The sequence below is a fragment of the Pelobates fuscus genome, chromosome 6 (assembly GCF_036172605.1).
Source record: "Pelobates fuscus isolate aPelFus1 chromosome 6, aPelFus1.pri, whole genome shotgun sequence".
Lineage (NCBI taxonomy): Eukaryota > Metazoa > Chordata > Amphibia > Anura > Pelobatidae > Pelobates > Pelobates fuscus.
The window spans coordinates 266829299-266846668 of record NC_086322.1 but is presented as its reverse complement, the minus strand read 5'-3'; the positions used below and the strand labels follow the sequence as shown (position 1 = coordinate 266846668).

Here is a 17370-nt window from a genome sequence, read left to right as displayed (position 1 = left end):
CCTTTCTTGTTGAACAGCATTCCCACGCCTGCTTTGGATTTGCTGGACTACATGCTCACTTTGGATCCCAGCAAGCGCTGCACCGCTGAGCAGGCACTACAGAGTGACTTTCTCAAAGATGTAGACGTCGACAAAATGGCCCCTCCAGAGTAAGAGCCTTGAACTTACTTTACCTAAAGGGGAATATAAAAAGATGTACCTTTATCCTCATCCTTTATCCTCATCCTTCTTAAAGGAATATTTGATATAAATAATACTCCCCAGTGCTGCAAAGCCTCATGGGTTGCTGGTTCCTGCAATGAGCTTTGTCCATGTTGGGAAGTACCTGGCGTCAGTCAATAATAGTGAATATTTTTGCGCATTATATCATGTTATATTACTTGTTTGTAATCTTTATAATAGTGAATAACATGTAATTTGTTTTTGTAAGCCTCTTTACCTTGTTTTGTATATGGCTGGTATTGAACAGTTATGAACACACAAGCAGAGCCTATAATGTAATTGCCTCTCTTCTAGTCTCCCCTCCTGGCAGGATTGTCATGAACTGTGGAGTAAGAAACGCAGAAGGCAGCGTCAGAGCGGCATCATTATCGATGAACCTCCTGCCATCAAAGCTCCACGGAAAGAGAATGTAGCACCACAGGGTACAGACCCTGTAAGGAACAGCAGCCCAGCCCCCCCGCAGCCAGCGAAGGTGGAGACCGTACCCACTGATCTGTGTAAGCAGAGAACTGTTATCAAGTCAACAAGAGTATTTTGTAGGTTATTGTTTAGTGTCATGAGAACACATTTAAAGGGATACTCTACGCACCACAACCTAATGTAGTGGATTTGGTGCATACATGCTGTCCCTTGTTTGGGACAATGTAAAACATTACTGTTTCTGAGAACCTGAAATCTTTTTCATATACCTAAAACAAAACAGCCAGAGCTGCTGCTCCTTTACATTCTCAGAGTTTCAAACGCCACCATGTTATCATTTATTTATAACTTATTATTATTATTATAAAAGCGTTCTTTTCAAAGAATGTGTCCATTTTGAAAGAATCAAGGTCTCAATAGAACAAAATGCTTCCCATGTTATATTTTTTTTTGTAAAAGTGAGTCACACCCATTTGTATAATGCATTAGAAATAAATACAAATCACTTGCTGCTGCTGAATCACTCTGCAGGTCCTCTGTGTAACTGTGGCTGGGGACTGAAATACATCTGGGCAAGTGTTTATAGAATTATGTAGCACATCTCTGAGCCTCAGTTCTATGTGTAAGGAGACACTGCAGTGGACCTCTTGCTCCGTAATGTCTGAAAAGACCACAGATTTAATGATGCTTAAGTGTCCCTAAATTTGTGCAGCACAGCTTTTTATTTGTTAGATGGTTGTCAATGGGAACATCTGTCAAGCTGTCATCAAAGGAGAGTTTAGATTCTTCCTCTTGAGTTCTATAAATATTTGGGATTGTTTAGCTCACATGGGGGGAAGGGTTGGAGATTGCACTTTATTGGAAATGTACCACTTCTTTTCTTTTTTTTTTTTTTATATATTTGCTTACTTGTTCCTTGTCTGCAGCGATTCTCGGGGATATCACACAACAGCTCAATCAGAGCGAACTGGCCATCCTGCTGAACCTTCTTCAAAGCCAGACTGACCTCAGTGTCACCCAGATATCCCAGCTGCTAAACGTTCAGTCGAATCCAGACATGCAGCAGCAGCTGGAAGCTTTAAATCAGTCCATCACAGCCTTGACTGCTGGCCCTTCAAATCCAGATGAAGAGGCTTCTAAAGATTCTTCAGCTCAGGACCAAGTGGACTCCAGTGAGGCTGAAACTCAGGGAGAGGTACAGAATGTTCTAGCCGTCCTCCTTAGCCAGTTAATGAACCCCCAGGAAGTTGTGGAGGCCCCCGGAGAGAGCAATGGAGAGCAGAGTGGAAGCATTCTCGCAGCACCACCTGAACCCGAAGAAGTAATTGTAGAAGAACAGCAACAAAATGAAAAGGAAGAGATGGAGGATGACACAGGTAAATTCTGGTCACCCTGAGTTTACCATCTAGTCCACATTGCATGCAGGGGTGGTGTTTCAAATGCGTTATAGGAGAAAATTACTCATTAAAAAAAAAAAAAATCCTCCCATCTCTTCTGTGCACTAGTGGCCTTCAGACTCACTGTGTGGGAGATGAAGGTCTGCCTTTACAGCAAAGCTAGTGGAGATTACAGAAGAAAATACTTGTATTTTGGTTTATAATAAACTGCAAAAATTAAAATTCACCATTAATTTTATGATTATTTGGATTGTTCACTCTCACTAAGTATTTTCGGTTTACGAATTTTCCCTCTTTGTTTTAACCATTCTCTCCCGTCTCACTATATTCTTAATTTGTATGTACTCTCTAAACATAATGGACAGATGAATCACTATACACCAGAACATACACACTTACATAATTATATACATTTCTTAAACCCTCTATTTTCTTTTTGGTGCCCTTTCCAGCGATTTAAAAATCATCTTTAGTATATAATGCACGGAACTACTCTGTATTGAGATGAGCTTCTCACTATGGGTATACAAAGCTGCCTCCATCATTCCCTTCACAAGTTTATATTCACACACTGTGTAAATGTGCAATGCTTGACAATTGTGCACATTAGTATAATTTACCATCCTTCTCCCTTGCTAAATTTAAAGGGGATGTGATGCTATATAGCAGGGGTGCCCAAAAGGTAGATCCCCACGTTTTAAAACTACAGCTTCCATGATGCTTTATTATTCTAAAGACATGCAAAGCATCATGGGAGTTGCCCTACAGCATCTGGGGGATCTACCTTTTGGGGCATCCCTGGTATACAGCATTTATCTGGGAGATAGCCAGGTAAACATGTTCCTGGTGCAGAAGCTCCAAAAATGTCTACTCCTTCAGTAGCCATTATCCCCAGTTATTTTACAGTCTGTTATGATAAACCCAAAGATGGGGGCTGTTCACCCAAACTTACTATACACTTTCCATTCAAGTCCTCAAATTGTTGACATTTATTGTTATATGGAGTGAAATATAACCCTGAATCTCCAATCCTTTACAGCTGCACCGACTTAGTTCTGCTTATAGTGGTTTTACAATACATAACCCACAGCCCCTATGTTTCCTAAAACCTTGTCTGTGTCTTTCTTCCCCTGCATTGTCCTTGCCTTTCTTTAGCTTTATCAGCTACCCTGTTGAACAATTGGCATTGCCATGCTCTTCAAAATATCACATTAGCACATTATGTAACTCACTTTCAGTGTTCAAGACTGGGTATCATTAACCTTCTGTTCGATATTATGGTTTTAATCATCTGCTAAAACAAACTTTGCATCATCACTTTTAAAACCACTGCCCTAATTTTCTGTGTCACCATTTTACATTACTCTTCATCTCAGTACACCATGTCTTGATAATTCCATAGCAGCTAGTCACCTGGAATGGCACCTGACAGAGAAGAAGTTCTCTTCTTCCTTGTGGTCAATTGAGATCAAAAGGTCTCGATGTCTAGCCCCCATAAGTTACAATGGCTGTCTCATTGTGTTCCTGTGGAAAAACGACATTGAACTCTGGCGCAACCTCTTGAATTTATACAGCTATTAAAAATTAAATATAAATATTACTTCCTCCTAGTTATGCCAGGTTTCTGAGTATATTGAGGTTTGTGTGCACGGCCATTTGTGTATATACACTTGGAAATTTTTTTTTGTGTCTAACTAGTGTTCGGTGGGTGAAGGTGTGTGTGTGGCGAGGTGGGGGGGAGAGATATAGGAGTGTGTGTGCCACTTGTTACCCCTTTTGTGTGTGTAAGAGTGCATGAATCCTGTTGGTAGTGTGTGTGTGTGTGTGTAGGAGTGCATACTCTATGTGTAGGATTGTGTGTTGGCCACCAGCTGTTGGATGGGAGTGTTCTGTTGATTAGAAATGATTGTGTGTACTTAACTATGTATGTCTGGTATTGTGGCTAGCAAGGTCTCTGCATCTTATTAATTAATCAGTTTTGATTTGATCTAAGGAAACTTTTAATTCCTTTGATACATAAAAATTTAAACCTAAAAATTTCTTCAGATGTCCTAATAACTATAAAATGCATCTGTCTCCTTAAACAAAACACAAAACAAACACTATATAAGGCACAAAATTAATCCACCCAAGCAAATACCCCAGACCAGTATGACATTTTAAACTTCAATCAAACAATAAATTGGGTAAGTTATCGCTACAGAAAGCATAAACTGTCATAACCTTCTGTACTATGATCTATGTAGGTGCAAAATGTTTATATTTAGGGACAAACAACTTGTTTTCTAATACCCTAAAGGTTAACAAAATCGTTTAAATGCTTTTAATATTGATACCTATATACAAATGTTTCCCAAATATTAATTTGAACATTCATAAATATATCAATCCGATAAGATACAGAGTCCCATAGACAATAGTAAACCATTGCATTATACACAAGGCCTTGATGCACATTCATTTCTTTGCAATCTTATACAGGCACATGGAAAAAAGAAAAACTCAAAGCTGCACAAGGGGCAAAAGTAACAATTTTGGAGTATGAATCTATTTTGAAAAATTTGCAAGTTTTACAATCCATTTCCCCTTTCTGAACATTAGTCACAAAATACAGTATTTATATCTGGCAGTGAGGTCAGAAATATCCTTGTATATTTAAGTGAATAGATTTTTCATTATAAATGAATCATTTTCTCTTGTTTTCTATCTCATTGCTTTTTAAACAGTGCAACACTAATACCATCACATAGCATTTACATCACAAAATAAACAGCACTTAATGGTCGGTGTTTTTGTTATACAAGCCAATTTACACTTTATTTCGATGAAAAACGTCATTATACCAGTGGATGGGCTTGGTACACGGCTGTACCCAAATACAATACACGTTTCATAATCCTAAATTTTATGATCTTACACAGGTCTAAACAACACAATAAACACCCCCTTCCAAATTGAAATGAATGAATAAGCCAAAAAGCAGCAGAGTTGAGGATTGAGAGGAAAAGAATAAATGTAAGATTCCAATTACTTTATAAATTATTTTTTTATTTTTTTTAAAAAGAGAGAAAAAACAAAACAAAAAATTCACACTACATCACACATAAAATAAACCTCACAATAAATGAAACCTCGGTTTGTGAGCAGAATTTAAAATTTCAGGTCCTGTGTTGCTAGCCATGATTAAAAGATACTCGCTACTGTGAGCCCAGAAGGCCTTTGGAAGTGGTTGGCAATTCTTGGCACTCCAGATGTTTTAGACTACATCTCCCATAATGCTCATACATTCATAATGCTAGCAAAGCAGCAGGTGAGATGTAATCCACAACATCTGGAATGCCAAAGGTTGCCTGCCCCTGGTCTATGCTTACTCACCAAGGATGAATTTCTACTCTGCTGGGCTAAATTTTCACTTAACCAATGGCTGGTGGCAAATTGGAATTTTGAGCCGTGTGTGCATATAGGTAGACCTGAAGATTGGTCACTATAGACCATTCAAGCCCAGTGTATACTTATCTATATTACTGTAGTTATGGGTATAGGGTATAGGGCAAGTATATGATTACTGTCCTTTTGTGATGCTTGCTAATCACTGATCGTATGAAGGTACGCTAACATCAATTTCTCTGGCATAGATTCAATAAAGTGTGTAGAGAGGAAACCTAGAGATGCAAAAAAGTAGGAATAGCTAATGGTCTTTGCCAAGTTCTTACTCTCTTCTTTAGGGGAAATCTTTGCCCGATCCATTTAAAGTCTCATCTGGTTTGCTCCTATTACTGGTTATTTCAGTGTTTCCCTATTACTCTGTATACTGGTTCCAATTTGAATGATGTCTGTGCACATTGTGAGGCAGATGATGGGGGGCTTAGAAAAGACAACTTCAGGACTTTCATACTATCAAAGATGGTCATTTGTTGTGTTGATAAGTGTTACAAAAGGAGGGGGGGCAAATCCCCTTTAACTTATCCAACCCCAACCCCACTAATTTAAATAGGTGTACCATAGGCTTGAACGGTCAGTAGTCTCTTGTCCTTATTTTTACCTATACTCACACACTTTGAGATTTCACTCACGTGTATGTACTGTACTTTATTTTATTTGGTGCATTTTTCTCTATTTTCTCTCATTCTTTATTAAACCTGAACTATAAAATAATAATAAAAAAAAATATTTTGTCAATCCTCAACTCTGCCCCCCTGAGGCTGATTTAAAAATATGCTTTACTATCTTAGGATTTACCCCAGTTGGGTAAGGTAGACATCCATCCTTGTTGTATTGGTCCATTAATGTATTATTTTTATTAAACCTCTTACCCTACACAAACTTTGAGGGGGTTATACGCACACAAAATAGTTTTATTATGTAACATGCGTGAACACTGCACCTGTATTTATATATATTATTTAAAAATAAGCAACCAGACAGTTTACTAGCAGGCAGCTATTACATTAGTGGGTCTAAACTTAAGTGGATATCAGCGTTCTGCGCCAATGTATGCATTCCTTTCTTATTTCTTGACCAAAGTATACCTGAACATCCACACATTTGTGGGTGACAGGTTCACTAGCAATGGTTTCTGCTAGTGTTGGCAGACTTTCCTATGTAGTTGGAGATGGGAAGACATGTTAGACTTTGTTCTATGGTGAAGATTTGGTTTGAGTTACTGCAATTTGCAACACCCAGGAAACCAAGGTAAGCAGTACAAGAGATATATAGATACACACACACACACACACACTTTCCCCAAAGAACACATAAATGAATTGGTGCAATCAGTGTAGACTAGGTAGACATTTGTACAAAGTAATGCACTCACAGGGCTAGAAATCTGTGATTTAATGGCTCACATGTGGGGGAAAAAATTAAGTTTCGACCCATACAGGTCTTTTTCAAGATACATACACTCTCTCCCTCTCACCAGGGTTCAACATTTCCTCTTACCAATGCCGAGTACGGAGTTTAAACAGACACTGTAACGGCTTCATATCTTTGAAGTGTTTATAGTGTCTGGAATCCCTTGGCATCATCCTTCTATTCAGCGTTAAACATTTTTTAATACTAAATTACAATCACCAGCAGCTTATCACCTATGTGCTGATTTAGCTAAAAGGAAGGCAATAGCATGGGCAGCTGGGATTGGCTGAGAGTGTCAGCTGTCCTCTTTCACCCTATCTCAGAGCCCATTGCTGTCATGAATTTGTATGGCTATAAGGAAGGGTGCAACCCCTGCTTTAGCCATAACTTCAGTAGGGGCCGGGTCGTGGGTGGCCAGGGACCCTCATTTAATGTTAATCTGCAAGATGTCTTAATGCTTTATAACCAATTCGCTGAGATGAAATGGTTAGTGCCTATAGTGTCCTTTAAAAAAAATAAACCACGCTTTAAAAAAAAAAAAAAAAAAAATGGTTGCCTTTTCTGCAATGGATTTAAAGTGCTTAACAAAAACATGATTGTTACCCTTTAAAAGTTTAATTATTTTTTTTAACCCCTTAAGGACACATGACGTATGTGACACGTCATGATTCCCTTTTATTCCAGAAGTTTGGTCCTTAAGGGGTTAAATAAACTTTATTGCACAAACTTTATTTTGTAATTAAAAGATTAGAAATGTCTTTACTATGTGTTTTCAGTTGTTCTGCATGTACTTGCATGTCTCCTCCTCCTCTCCCCCCCCATGAATTTAGTTTTATTATTAAATGTTAACTAGATTTCCCCCTAAAACTATGCAGTAACTTTTTTTTTATTTAAATATTGGTACTGTTTGATTCTGTGTATTCAAGTGTTGTTGTTTTTTTTTTCTCCTCCTTCTTTGTTTCATTTATCTGTTTTTTAAAGATGCTGTAAAGCGAAGTAACCCTCCTACAGCTAGTCAAGCCTGTATCCTGCCACCAGAGAAGAGACCCCCAGAGCCTCCTGGTCCACCACCTTTGCCCTCTGCTGCAGAAGACAATGCATCTGATGTGAACCCAGCAGGAAGTCCTGCCCTGCTGCAGCTCTTCTCACAGCAAGAGGTAGAGCCAGACCTCGTGAAGGGTGGCAGAGAGAGGCAACCCCATAGACTGGCTCCAGACGTATCACGAACCCTACCCACCAGGACTTACACTTCAGATGGGTCAGAGGAAGTGTTTAATGCAGGCCCAGATGAGAGAGACTCGGGGCAGCTGCTAGGGGAATGTTCACCGCAAGCACTAGTAAAAAGTAGGACATTCCCAGGACAGCTGGGGGAATCAAGTAGTTACCAGGGAACCGGATCTCTGCAGTTTCCAGGGGACCAAGACCTCAGGTTCACCCGGATTCCTTTGGGATTACATTCTGGCACAGTGCCTCCACCTGGACTAGAGGGGAGCAGTAACAGTTCTCACCACTATCAAGAAGCCAAAATTGCAAACTACAGTGAGTTGGGGTCTGGGACAGCAGCAGCAGGAACAAACCAGGCCTGGGGGGCACCATCTCAGGCATTTAGCAAACCATACCGGGCTCCCACCCGTGTGCCTCCAAGAGGGGGACGTGGAAGAGGTGTTCCTTACTGAAGTCCAGTGACTGTACATTACATTCTCCCTCTCTCCTGCCAGTTTTCCAGCGGGGGGGGTACAAATAAAATGGGGTTGTTGGGGCATGCTGCAACAGTTAAATCAACACAACAATGCAGCAATCTGTTAGCTATATTTAAAGTCTGAAAGTAAAGAAGGACTTGTTTGAAAATGGCTGCATTGCTGCGTCACTTATGTCTACGAATGTGTGGCATCTCTCCAGTCTCATTGGTCGTTTGGCCTGCGTACCCCTCCAGTTTGTAGGTTTTGGTATTTTTTTGTTTTGCTTTATTTTTTTGTTTTTGTGTTTTTTTGTTTGTTTCTCTGGTTTACCCCCTGTGCTCACCCTAGGGCATGTTTGTCCTCCAGTTATTGGAGGAACTGCTTCTACCAGGCGGTTAAAATTCAGACTGCAAAAACAAGGATACTCATTAAATTCCTTTTTGTAACCAGAGGAGATAACAAGGGTTTTCATGTTATAGGCTACTTTGGTGTCTGAATAGGGAATTTTGGGGAACCTGGGGGAACTGTTAAGTAATTTAAAAACCTACAGGAATGCAGCTGGCTGTGTACAAATGTATTTCCTTTTTATTTTAAGTTCTTTTTGGTTTTGTTTTATTTTTTTTCTCTATCTCTCTCAAACTGCTGAACTACATATGTTCCATTTCCTTTCTATAGTTCTTTTATTTTTGAATTTGTTTTCCTTTACAAATACTAAGTCATTTTTGCCCCTAGAAAGAAAAGAAAATGAACACGCAGATGTCCTTTTTGTGTGCATGTGTATCTATATATAGATTTATACGCATACATATGTTTATATATACACACAGTATTTGCCAGAATATAAGAAGCATCCACCTTTTAAAGCAGGTATAAAGGGAAAAATCTATGCCAATTATACGGTTGAATTTGTTTAAAAATAAAAATGCCTGCGTCTTCAAAGTCACTTTTTTTTTTCTTTGTCTTCTGATTATCTGTCTTTCTTATATTCTAAAATAACTTTAGAGTGTGTGTATATAGATATATGGTGGTGTGCAAGTATGTATCTATCTGTATATATAAACACACAGAAAAATGAATTAATTTTTAAGGCTATGCCAATGTGATGCAAACGTTTGTCTTTTTATTTTCATTGAGTGACGCCATAAATATTTGACCTTTTTTTTTTTTTTTTTTTTATTAAAAAAGAAAGTTGTTGAAGATCATAGGCAAATAAAATACAAAACCAGAAAAATATATACCTACTCTCTTATCTGGTAATTAAAACGGTTTGATCATTTCAAAAGCAAAACATTATCCTTGGCAAAGAGAGAAATACATGTTTTAGAAGTGTTCAACTCTTTAGCAACTTTTTTCTGTACTGCATAGTAATAAAACTGTGCTCGATTGAGCTTCTCTCAACAACTTGCTGCAGTGAAAATGGATGACTCAAACGTGAAACCCAAAAGACAAAAAGAAGCCTCCAGCCCAAATAGAAGATTTGTCTGGTACTGACAGGTGACCATTTAAAACATTAAATACAAATGTATACACACACTCTGTAACAGTCTGTGTTTAGCCTTTATGGCTATAAACAGAGTTTTCTTTTGTAAGGATGGGTACAAAAGAAATCTAGAGATAAGATATTTTGATCTCATACAAAAGGAGATTGAATATGTTTGGGGTTATTTTCTAAACTAAGAACCATTGGGAATGCAAAGTGAATTTCAAAGTTAAGGCCAAAGTATCCAAATTGGGGGGAAAATATCTGTTTCCAGTTTGGTTGCTTTGGCTTTAAATTCACTTTGAACTCTGGGCAATTATCACTGTTAGTGAATAACCCCTCTGTTTTATTAAATTGGATTATTGCGTTGTACACTCCACTATCCTATTTCAAAGGCATTTCTGCATTCCATTGCAATGAATTCATCCTTTTTATGCCTTGTATAATGTTGTCCTGGAGTCCAAACATTCTTTCTTTTTTTTGTGCAAAACATTGCATATTTTATTAGTAACAAATCTACAATCAGGATTAATTGAAATAACAATAGATTGATACAAGGTAAGAAAACGGTTTTATATTTCACAAATTGATGAGTGCTAGACCCTAGAATTAATATGAAAAAGAAAAGCGGACTGACCATTTGGTATTAACGTAACAAAATGCAGCAATGCGGCTCTGTAGACAAAAGCAGACTGTGTCCACTCTTCAGAGTCTGTGAAACCTGCTTTTATAGGTACTAGGAATGTAGAAGGCACCACAACTTCCTCAGTCCACTGACGTAACCATGGTCGCAGGATCCCTCACCTAGCAAACTCCTCAAACTGCCAAAACAGGCTCTCTAACCAGAGTCCGGAATTATGTCCCTTGGTTCACACACCACAACGTCCCATGAGGCAGCACGTTAGCACTGTCATGGAGGAACTTGCATAATAGGTACTGAATTCTCTATTCCAAGCAGAATATAACATGGTATATTTATTTTATGTACATGCAAGTCTGTAGATACGCCTATAGAGGTTTATCTTGCTGTAGAGGCTTTCCAGAATGACAAGTCATTGAAAATACAACCAACCTCCATTAATTGGTTAACAGGTTTGCTCTGTTTCCTCCATGAATTTGGCCTCCAGTTCTGCCCATGGGTTCTCTAACATGGATGGATGGTAATAGTAACTGATGTCTTTTTTATGCGAGTTTTTCTTCGTGGAGTGACCCTGTAAAAATTTTAAAAATGGTTTGGATATGTTAGTGTTATGGATGATCCTGAGATTAAGAATCACATGAAAAATGTTTTAACACAAAACCAATTAGAATTCTCAGGTAAACCATAAGAGTATACAGAGCAACGATGGTCAACCTTGGCACCTCAGATGTTTGTGAGCAATATGTCATACCAGTCCTGAGACTAGACGACATAGTAAAATGGAGTTTACAAACATCTGAGGTGCCATGATTGTCCATCATTGCCCGTGAGGGTGTTTTAAAAAAAAAAAAAAAAAGTTATGCCCTAGTTTTTATTTACTTTATTCTCGATTCCCCCCTAAGTAGCCACCTGCTTAGTACTCATGGTCTACAAGACTTTTATGGCTATTTACTACACTTCTAATTGTATGTTTCCCAACAGTCACGGCTTTAGTTGTAATGTGAAACTCTTTGCCCTGTCCTGCCGTCACTGGTTTGCCTCATCTGGTGACACTACCAACCATTAGTCACTGCATGAGAGCATCATTGGCACATCCACTATACAACAAAATAACAACTGGCTTCCAAAATGTCAGCCTCAATAAGCTGAGATGGGGGGGGGAGACCATCTCTGATTTAATTGATCAGATGTAAAGATTTTCAATAACCAATCTAAGTCTAGGTACTAAATTAGATACTCTGTCCTGGGGTTTACCATTTTTATGCATTCTAAATGTGCAAATACAAAGTTAAAATTAAGAAAAATATAATCGCATTTAAATTTGTTTGCTACAAACTACAAGGCTGTGTAGCTTTCTAAAACAAGCTTGTACCAAACCACAAGTAGTAAACATACCTAAACAGAATAAACAGTAGTAAACATACCTAAACAGAATAACTTTAACAGGGCTGCAGGGTTTGATACAAACTGTAGGAGTTTCTTGGACTATATATATATATATATATATATATATATATATATAATTGTATTATTATTATTAATAATATCGCCATTTGTATAGCAACAACAGATTCCGTAGCGCTTTACAATATTACGAGAGGGGGGGATTTAACTACAAATAGGACAATTACAAGAAAACTTACAGGAACAATAGGTTGAAGAGGACCCTGCTCAAATGAGCTTACAGTCTCTCTTGTTTTAGTTGCACTGTTATCGATTTCATCCACTAGTAGCCGACCTGTATTTATTATATACGAGCTGGTTTTAAAGTGTCAATTAAGTACTAGAATTTAAGGATTGCCATTAACCACACGTATTCTGACTGGGAGACGGGTGAGAATTATGGGCAACTGGAAAAAGTTGTTTAACGGACAAATTCATCAGCCACGTGTCTTAAAAAAAAAAACAACAACCAACAACTAGATGTTACTAGATCATTAATTGCTATAGCTTTGTGTAGAGTGGGGGTTCCTAAAATGTAGATCCTTTTTAAAGGCAGAGAAAGCATTATGGAAGATTGGATTTGAAAACATCCAGGGTACTACCTTTTAGGCGCCTGTGGTCCAGACCATCATTGGCTAACACGATAGACAACTACATTTTAGTAAAAGCGACCTGACATGAAATATATAGTACAAAGGCATCTACAATGACATGGGTTACCACTGCTGGTAGGTACATAGTAACAACAACAACAACAAAGTATTTAGACAGGAAAGGTACATTCAGATTACTCTGGTTTCCAAGTACGTCCCGTATATGGGAATAAAGCACACTAAGAAGCTAATAAAATGCCTCACCTGAGAGAATCTATTTCTGTGAGGTCTGTAATATGGTTCTGGCCTCTGATGGTAAGATGGATATTGGGGTGTGCCATAAGTTGAACCCAATGTCTGCTGATGATTTTGCCGTGTTTGTTGTTGCCAATAATAGTTGTTTGTAGACCAGTGCCTTTGGTAATGCATAGATCCACTAAGGTTATTGCAGTGATGGTTGGAAGGGTCTCCGTGCCTTAGTCTTCCATTTCTATTTTGCCATTGGGGTGGTGATGCATGCCATGTTTTTGGAGTGTGGGGATTTTTTCTGAGAAATCGTGGTGGGTTTTGTACAAATTCAGGAGCTTGAGGATGTTCCCAACATAGAGGCATTGTGGAATCGCTGAGAGAGAGAGAGATTTTCATGAAATTAAGTTACAAATGTATATCTAATATTAAAAAAAAAAAAAAAAATGTTGAACCATACTGCTATATATCTTGACATTTGCAAGTTATTAGATAACGTGACAGTTTCACAACCCATATAATGTGTGATCCAGCCAGCCATAGAATAGAGAAATTTACACTCTTATATTAACAGAAATTTATACTTGTACAAAGAAACATGAAAAACAAATTCCAATTATATTTTCTTCGATGGTATATCTACTAATTTGTTCTTGGATTCCAATATCTGCAGATCTAGTATCTGCAGCTACTGGAAGCCCTCCCCTTCTTCCCTAGCACTGACATTCTACGGCTGTCCAATCACAGACTTCTCAGTGAGCTGTATATCTGAATGACCGCCATGGAGGTGTAACAACATTCATTTATAAAAGTTTTTATTGAAATTGTCAATTTTATAAAATAAAAATGAGGACACCCTCTTCATACATAAAGCAGTTCAGAAACCTAAGAAAAGCTTTGTTATTTGGAGTGATCCTTTAAGGATAATTTTTAAATGATAAACACATGATAAAGATACAGAATACAAATCTATTACCAGGCCTGGCATGAAACATCCTGAGAACTTAGCTAATAATATAGGAGATGGAAAATGTTAGAGAGATATTAAGTATGTGACTTACCTGCAGTTATAAAGCCTTCTCCTTGCTGTGCTGGTCTTGAGATTCTGGTAGTATTTGTGTCTTTGGGGTCAGTATTTAAGAGTAAGTGGGAGGGACATGTAAATAGAAAGACAATAGATCTCTAAATAAGTTTCTTATACACACTGAGAGTAATTTGCAATTCATACTGTAATAGTGTGACTGCTCACACAAAAACATTTACATATTATCAAATATACAAAACACACGAAGCCATGTTGAAACTTAATATACATAAACATACAGGAAGTCAAAACTACCAAAAACCTGTACAATGCTTAAAGTTCTCAAAATAGAATCATATGTTAATTTAATTAACTTGTCGTAAACAATTCAAAGGGGATCTGTGGGTTTAATGTCTTGTTATTGTATGGAAATTATTCAACAGTACATTAACATAAATCTCAGTAACTTGCTAACAGTTAATCTTTTACTAAATATGTGATAAATAAAAAATGTCTGACATTTTACATTTCTATGAAATGCTAAAACTTAATATACATAAACATACAGGAAGTCAGAGCTACCAAAACCCTAAACAATGCTTGATGTCACACAATTATGTATCTGATTATCATAAAGTATATTCAATACTTGTTCAAACCTCAGGGTGAAATAAAACATTCGTCATCTCTAAATTGAAAAAAAATATTACGTCAGAGTTGGGTAATGTGTATAAACCTGGACAAACATGAAAACTTAAGCTGGTGCGGCTGTGCACTGGCCCTAAAGTGATGCCGGTGTGCCAATGGTCACAGGGGTCATCAAGGCGGTTGGGTGCTGTGGATTGACCGTGGTAGTTACACCACTGCTCAAGCCTCACCGACAGTCCAGGTTTTGTCAGTAATTACCCTGAAACATAATTGGAAAATGCCTAAATTCTGGACTGCTGAGCGTTAAGGACTGAATTTTGAATCAAAATAATTGGCACAAAGATATGGAAGGGCCTGGGGACGGGGTAATTGAGACACATGGAAAGCTGAGGGGCTGAGATATGGGGTTGCAGGGTCATTTTTGCAATTGTTTTTTAATTTATAGGGCACTATGGTTTGAGATGATGCTTTTGGTGATTTGTGTGTAGGGGGGATAGAGTGTGTAATGTGAGGCTGAAGGTAAAAATTTTATAATTATTATTTAACTAGTTTATTCCTCTCTCTTTGGCTTACATTGGACCCGGGCAGCGGGAGTGCTGATCCCTAGTGGTCCTTTTAGTTAGGCACCTTCTCTGCACCTCCAGCTATACAAACTGAAGGGAAAGTATCAGTAATGTAACCTTGGGCAATACTTTGATACACATTTGGGAGCAATTCATTGCTTTATAGAGGACTGGCTGGTGAAGGACTTCTTTGAGCTCCCCACTGGCCACAGAGCTCCTTTTCAGAACTGGTGCTTAGGTACCGTCACCCTAATGGAGCCGGCAAGGGAGATCCTATGAGCTCCCTGCTCGGTTTTGGCCCATGGGCATCGTAGCCAACCGGGCATTTGCCCAATGGCCAAGTCATGCCTAGTCAGATGTTTACTGGATTTGCTATATTTATATATACACAGTATTTGCCAGACTAAAAGGTGCATAAAACTTTTTAACCCCTTAAGAACGGCGGGCGTTCTATGTCGTCCTTTTTGGGGCGGTCCTAAATACTGGCGGGCGGCATAGGACGTCCCTGCCATTGCCCTGATGGAGGTCGCGACCCTGGGGTCTGCCTGGGAGCTTAGGCAGACCCCTTTGCCCAATCCAGCCCCCCCCAGGCCATGTGATCGTGGGGTCATTGCGATCACATGGCCGGAATAGCCGGCTTATGCAGTGCCTGCAGGGGGCCTTTCTGAGCTCTCAGGCAGTCTCTCTAATGCCTGCAATATTTGTTTATAAAGTTAATCACAGTTAAGAAAAAGTAAATAAAAGTAATTGGATCATATATATATATATATATATATATATATATATATATATATATATGATCCAATACTTTTATATGCACATACACATACATAAACCATTAATAAAAGTGTATTTTAATATTAAATACACATGGAATGACATCAATTATATTTAACCCCTTAAGGACCAAACTTCTGGAATAAAAGGGAATCATGACATGTCATGTGTCCTTAAGGGGTTAAATATATATATATATATATATATAAAATAAAAATAACCAATAATTAAATTGAAAAAAATAAATTTTACAAAAATAAGTTAACCGTTTTAATTTGTTCTAACTGTATTTTGATATTAATATACATATATATATTAAATTCAAAATACATTTAGAATGCCATTATAAATACACATATGTTTATAATTTTTTTTGGGGGGGGGGGGGGGGATTACTTCATATTAGACAACAGAGCAAAGTGTCTTGTACTTTAAACTCAAAGAATTTAATGCATTGTTTAGCAGATATACCTGTTAAATGTTATCATTTAACAAGTCCATCTTTTCGCATTCATCTCCTTCTCTTCATTTAGGTTGAGGATGACATGATATTATACATTATCTTATCTAGTATTTAGATTTACATTCTAATTCGGCTGTTTTAATAACTGTCATTGATACTAATGGTACAATGTTTAGCAACAGTTGCTGTTGATCAAATGTTACAAATGTTATTATAATGCTTTTCAGTGGCCATATATAACTCAATTACAACATCTCATATAAACCACACATTCAATTTTATTAAAGACCCGGAGGCTCCTATTATGCTGCACTCTTTCTTTATTTCCCTCAGCAGCAAAGAAACATTATTGAAAAAAAACATTAGAAACAGATCTGCCTTCAAATAGGCAATGTCCGCCTAGCAACATGATCATCCAATCAGCGTCATCCTTTCCATATAGCTGGTGGAGCGTTGATGACCATTTCCTCTTTCTTTGCTGCTTTCCCTCAGATAAGTACAACTCTCTCAGCTTCTGGCTGTGGAATCTGTATTTGTGTATGATTACATGCTAATTATATATATATTGATTGCTTCTCATACATATTGATCGCTAGTATACATAAAAAAAATATTTTACCTATTTATTCATGTTCCACATATGACTTTAGCTTGTCAGAAACTATTCTGTCCTTTTCTGTATTTGCCCACAGTTTCTTTGATATTTGTTACTCCCTAGGATTCAACAAATCCTAGGGAGGTTTTCTCTGTGAAACCGCCGCGGTTCCCGGCACTATCTTGATCAGCCGCGCATGCGCACCACGTCAGGGACGCCTCCGGCGGCCATCTTGCGGTTCGGCTGCTGTGTCCGCGCTCGGAATTTCATTAACCGAGCGCGGTAAACAGCCGTAACCAACGACAAATACAAGCGCTGGCTGAGCC

The 17370-nt window shown here is 38.0% G+C and overlaps 1 protein-coding gene across 2 annotated transcripts in view; it reads left to right on the top strand.

Annotated features, from left to right (window-relative positions):
• The window catches only part of CDK12 (cyclin dependent kinase 12), a 41034-nt gene extending 31856 nt beyond the window's left edge, over positions 1-9178 (top strand). The window contains exons 11-15 of one of the 2 annotated variants that reach the window (XM_063459098.1): positions 18-149; positions 517-719; positions 1569-2018; positions 4521-4578; positions 7875-7977. In XM_063459098.1, coding sequence (XP_063315168.1) covers positions 18-149; positions 517-719; positions 1569-2018; positions 4521-4578; positions 7875-7893 — 862 coding nt within the window. In that variant the 3' untranslated portion in view covers positions 7894-7977. Of the gene's footprint in view, positions 1-17; positions 150-516; positions 720-1568; positions 2019-4520; positions 4579-7874 lie in introns of both variants that reach the window. The other variant, XM_063459097.1, reaches the window with a different exon arrangement.
• The last annotated feature ends 8192 nt before the right edge of the window (positions 9179-17370 follow it).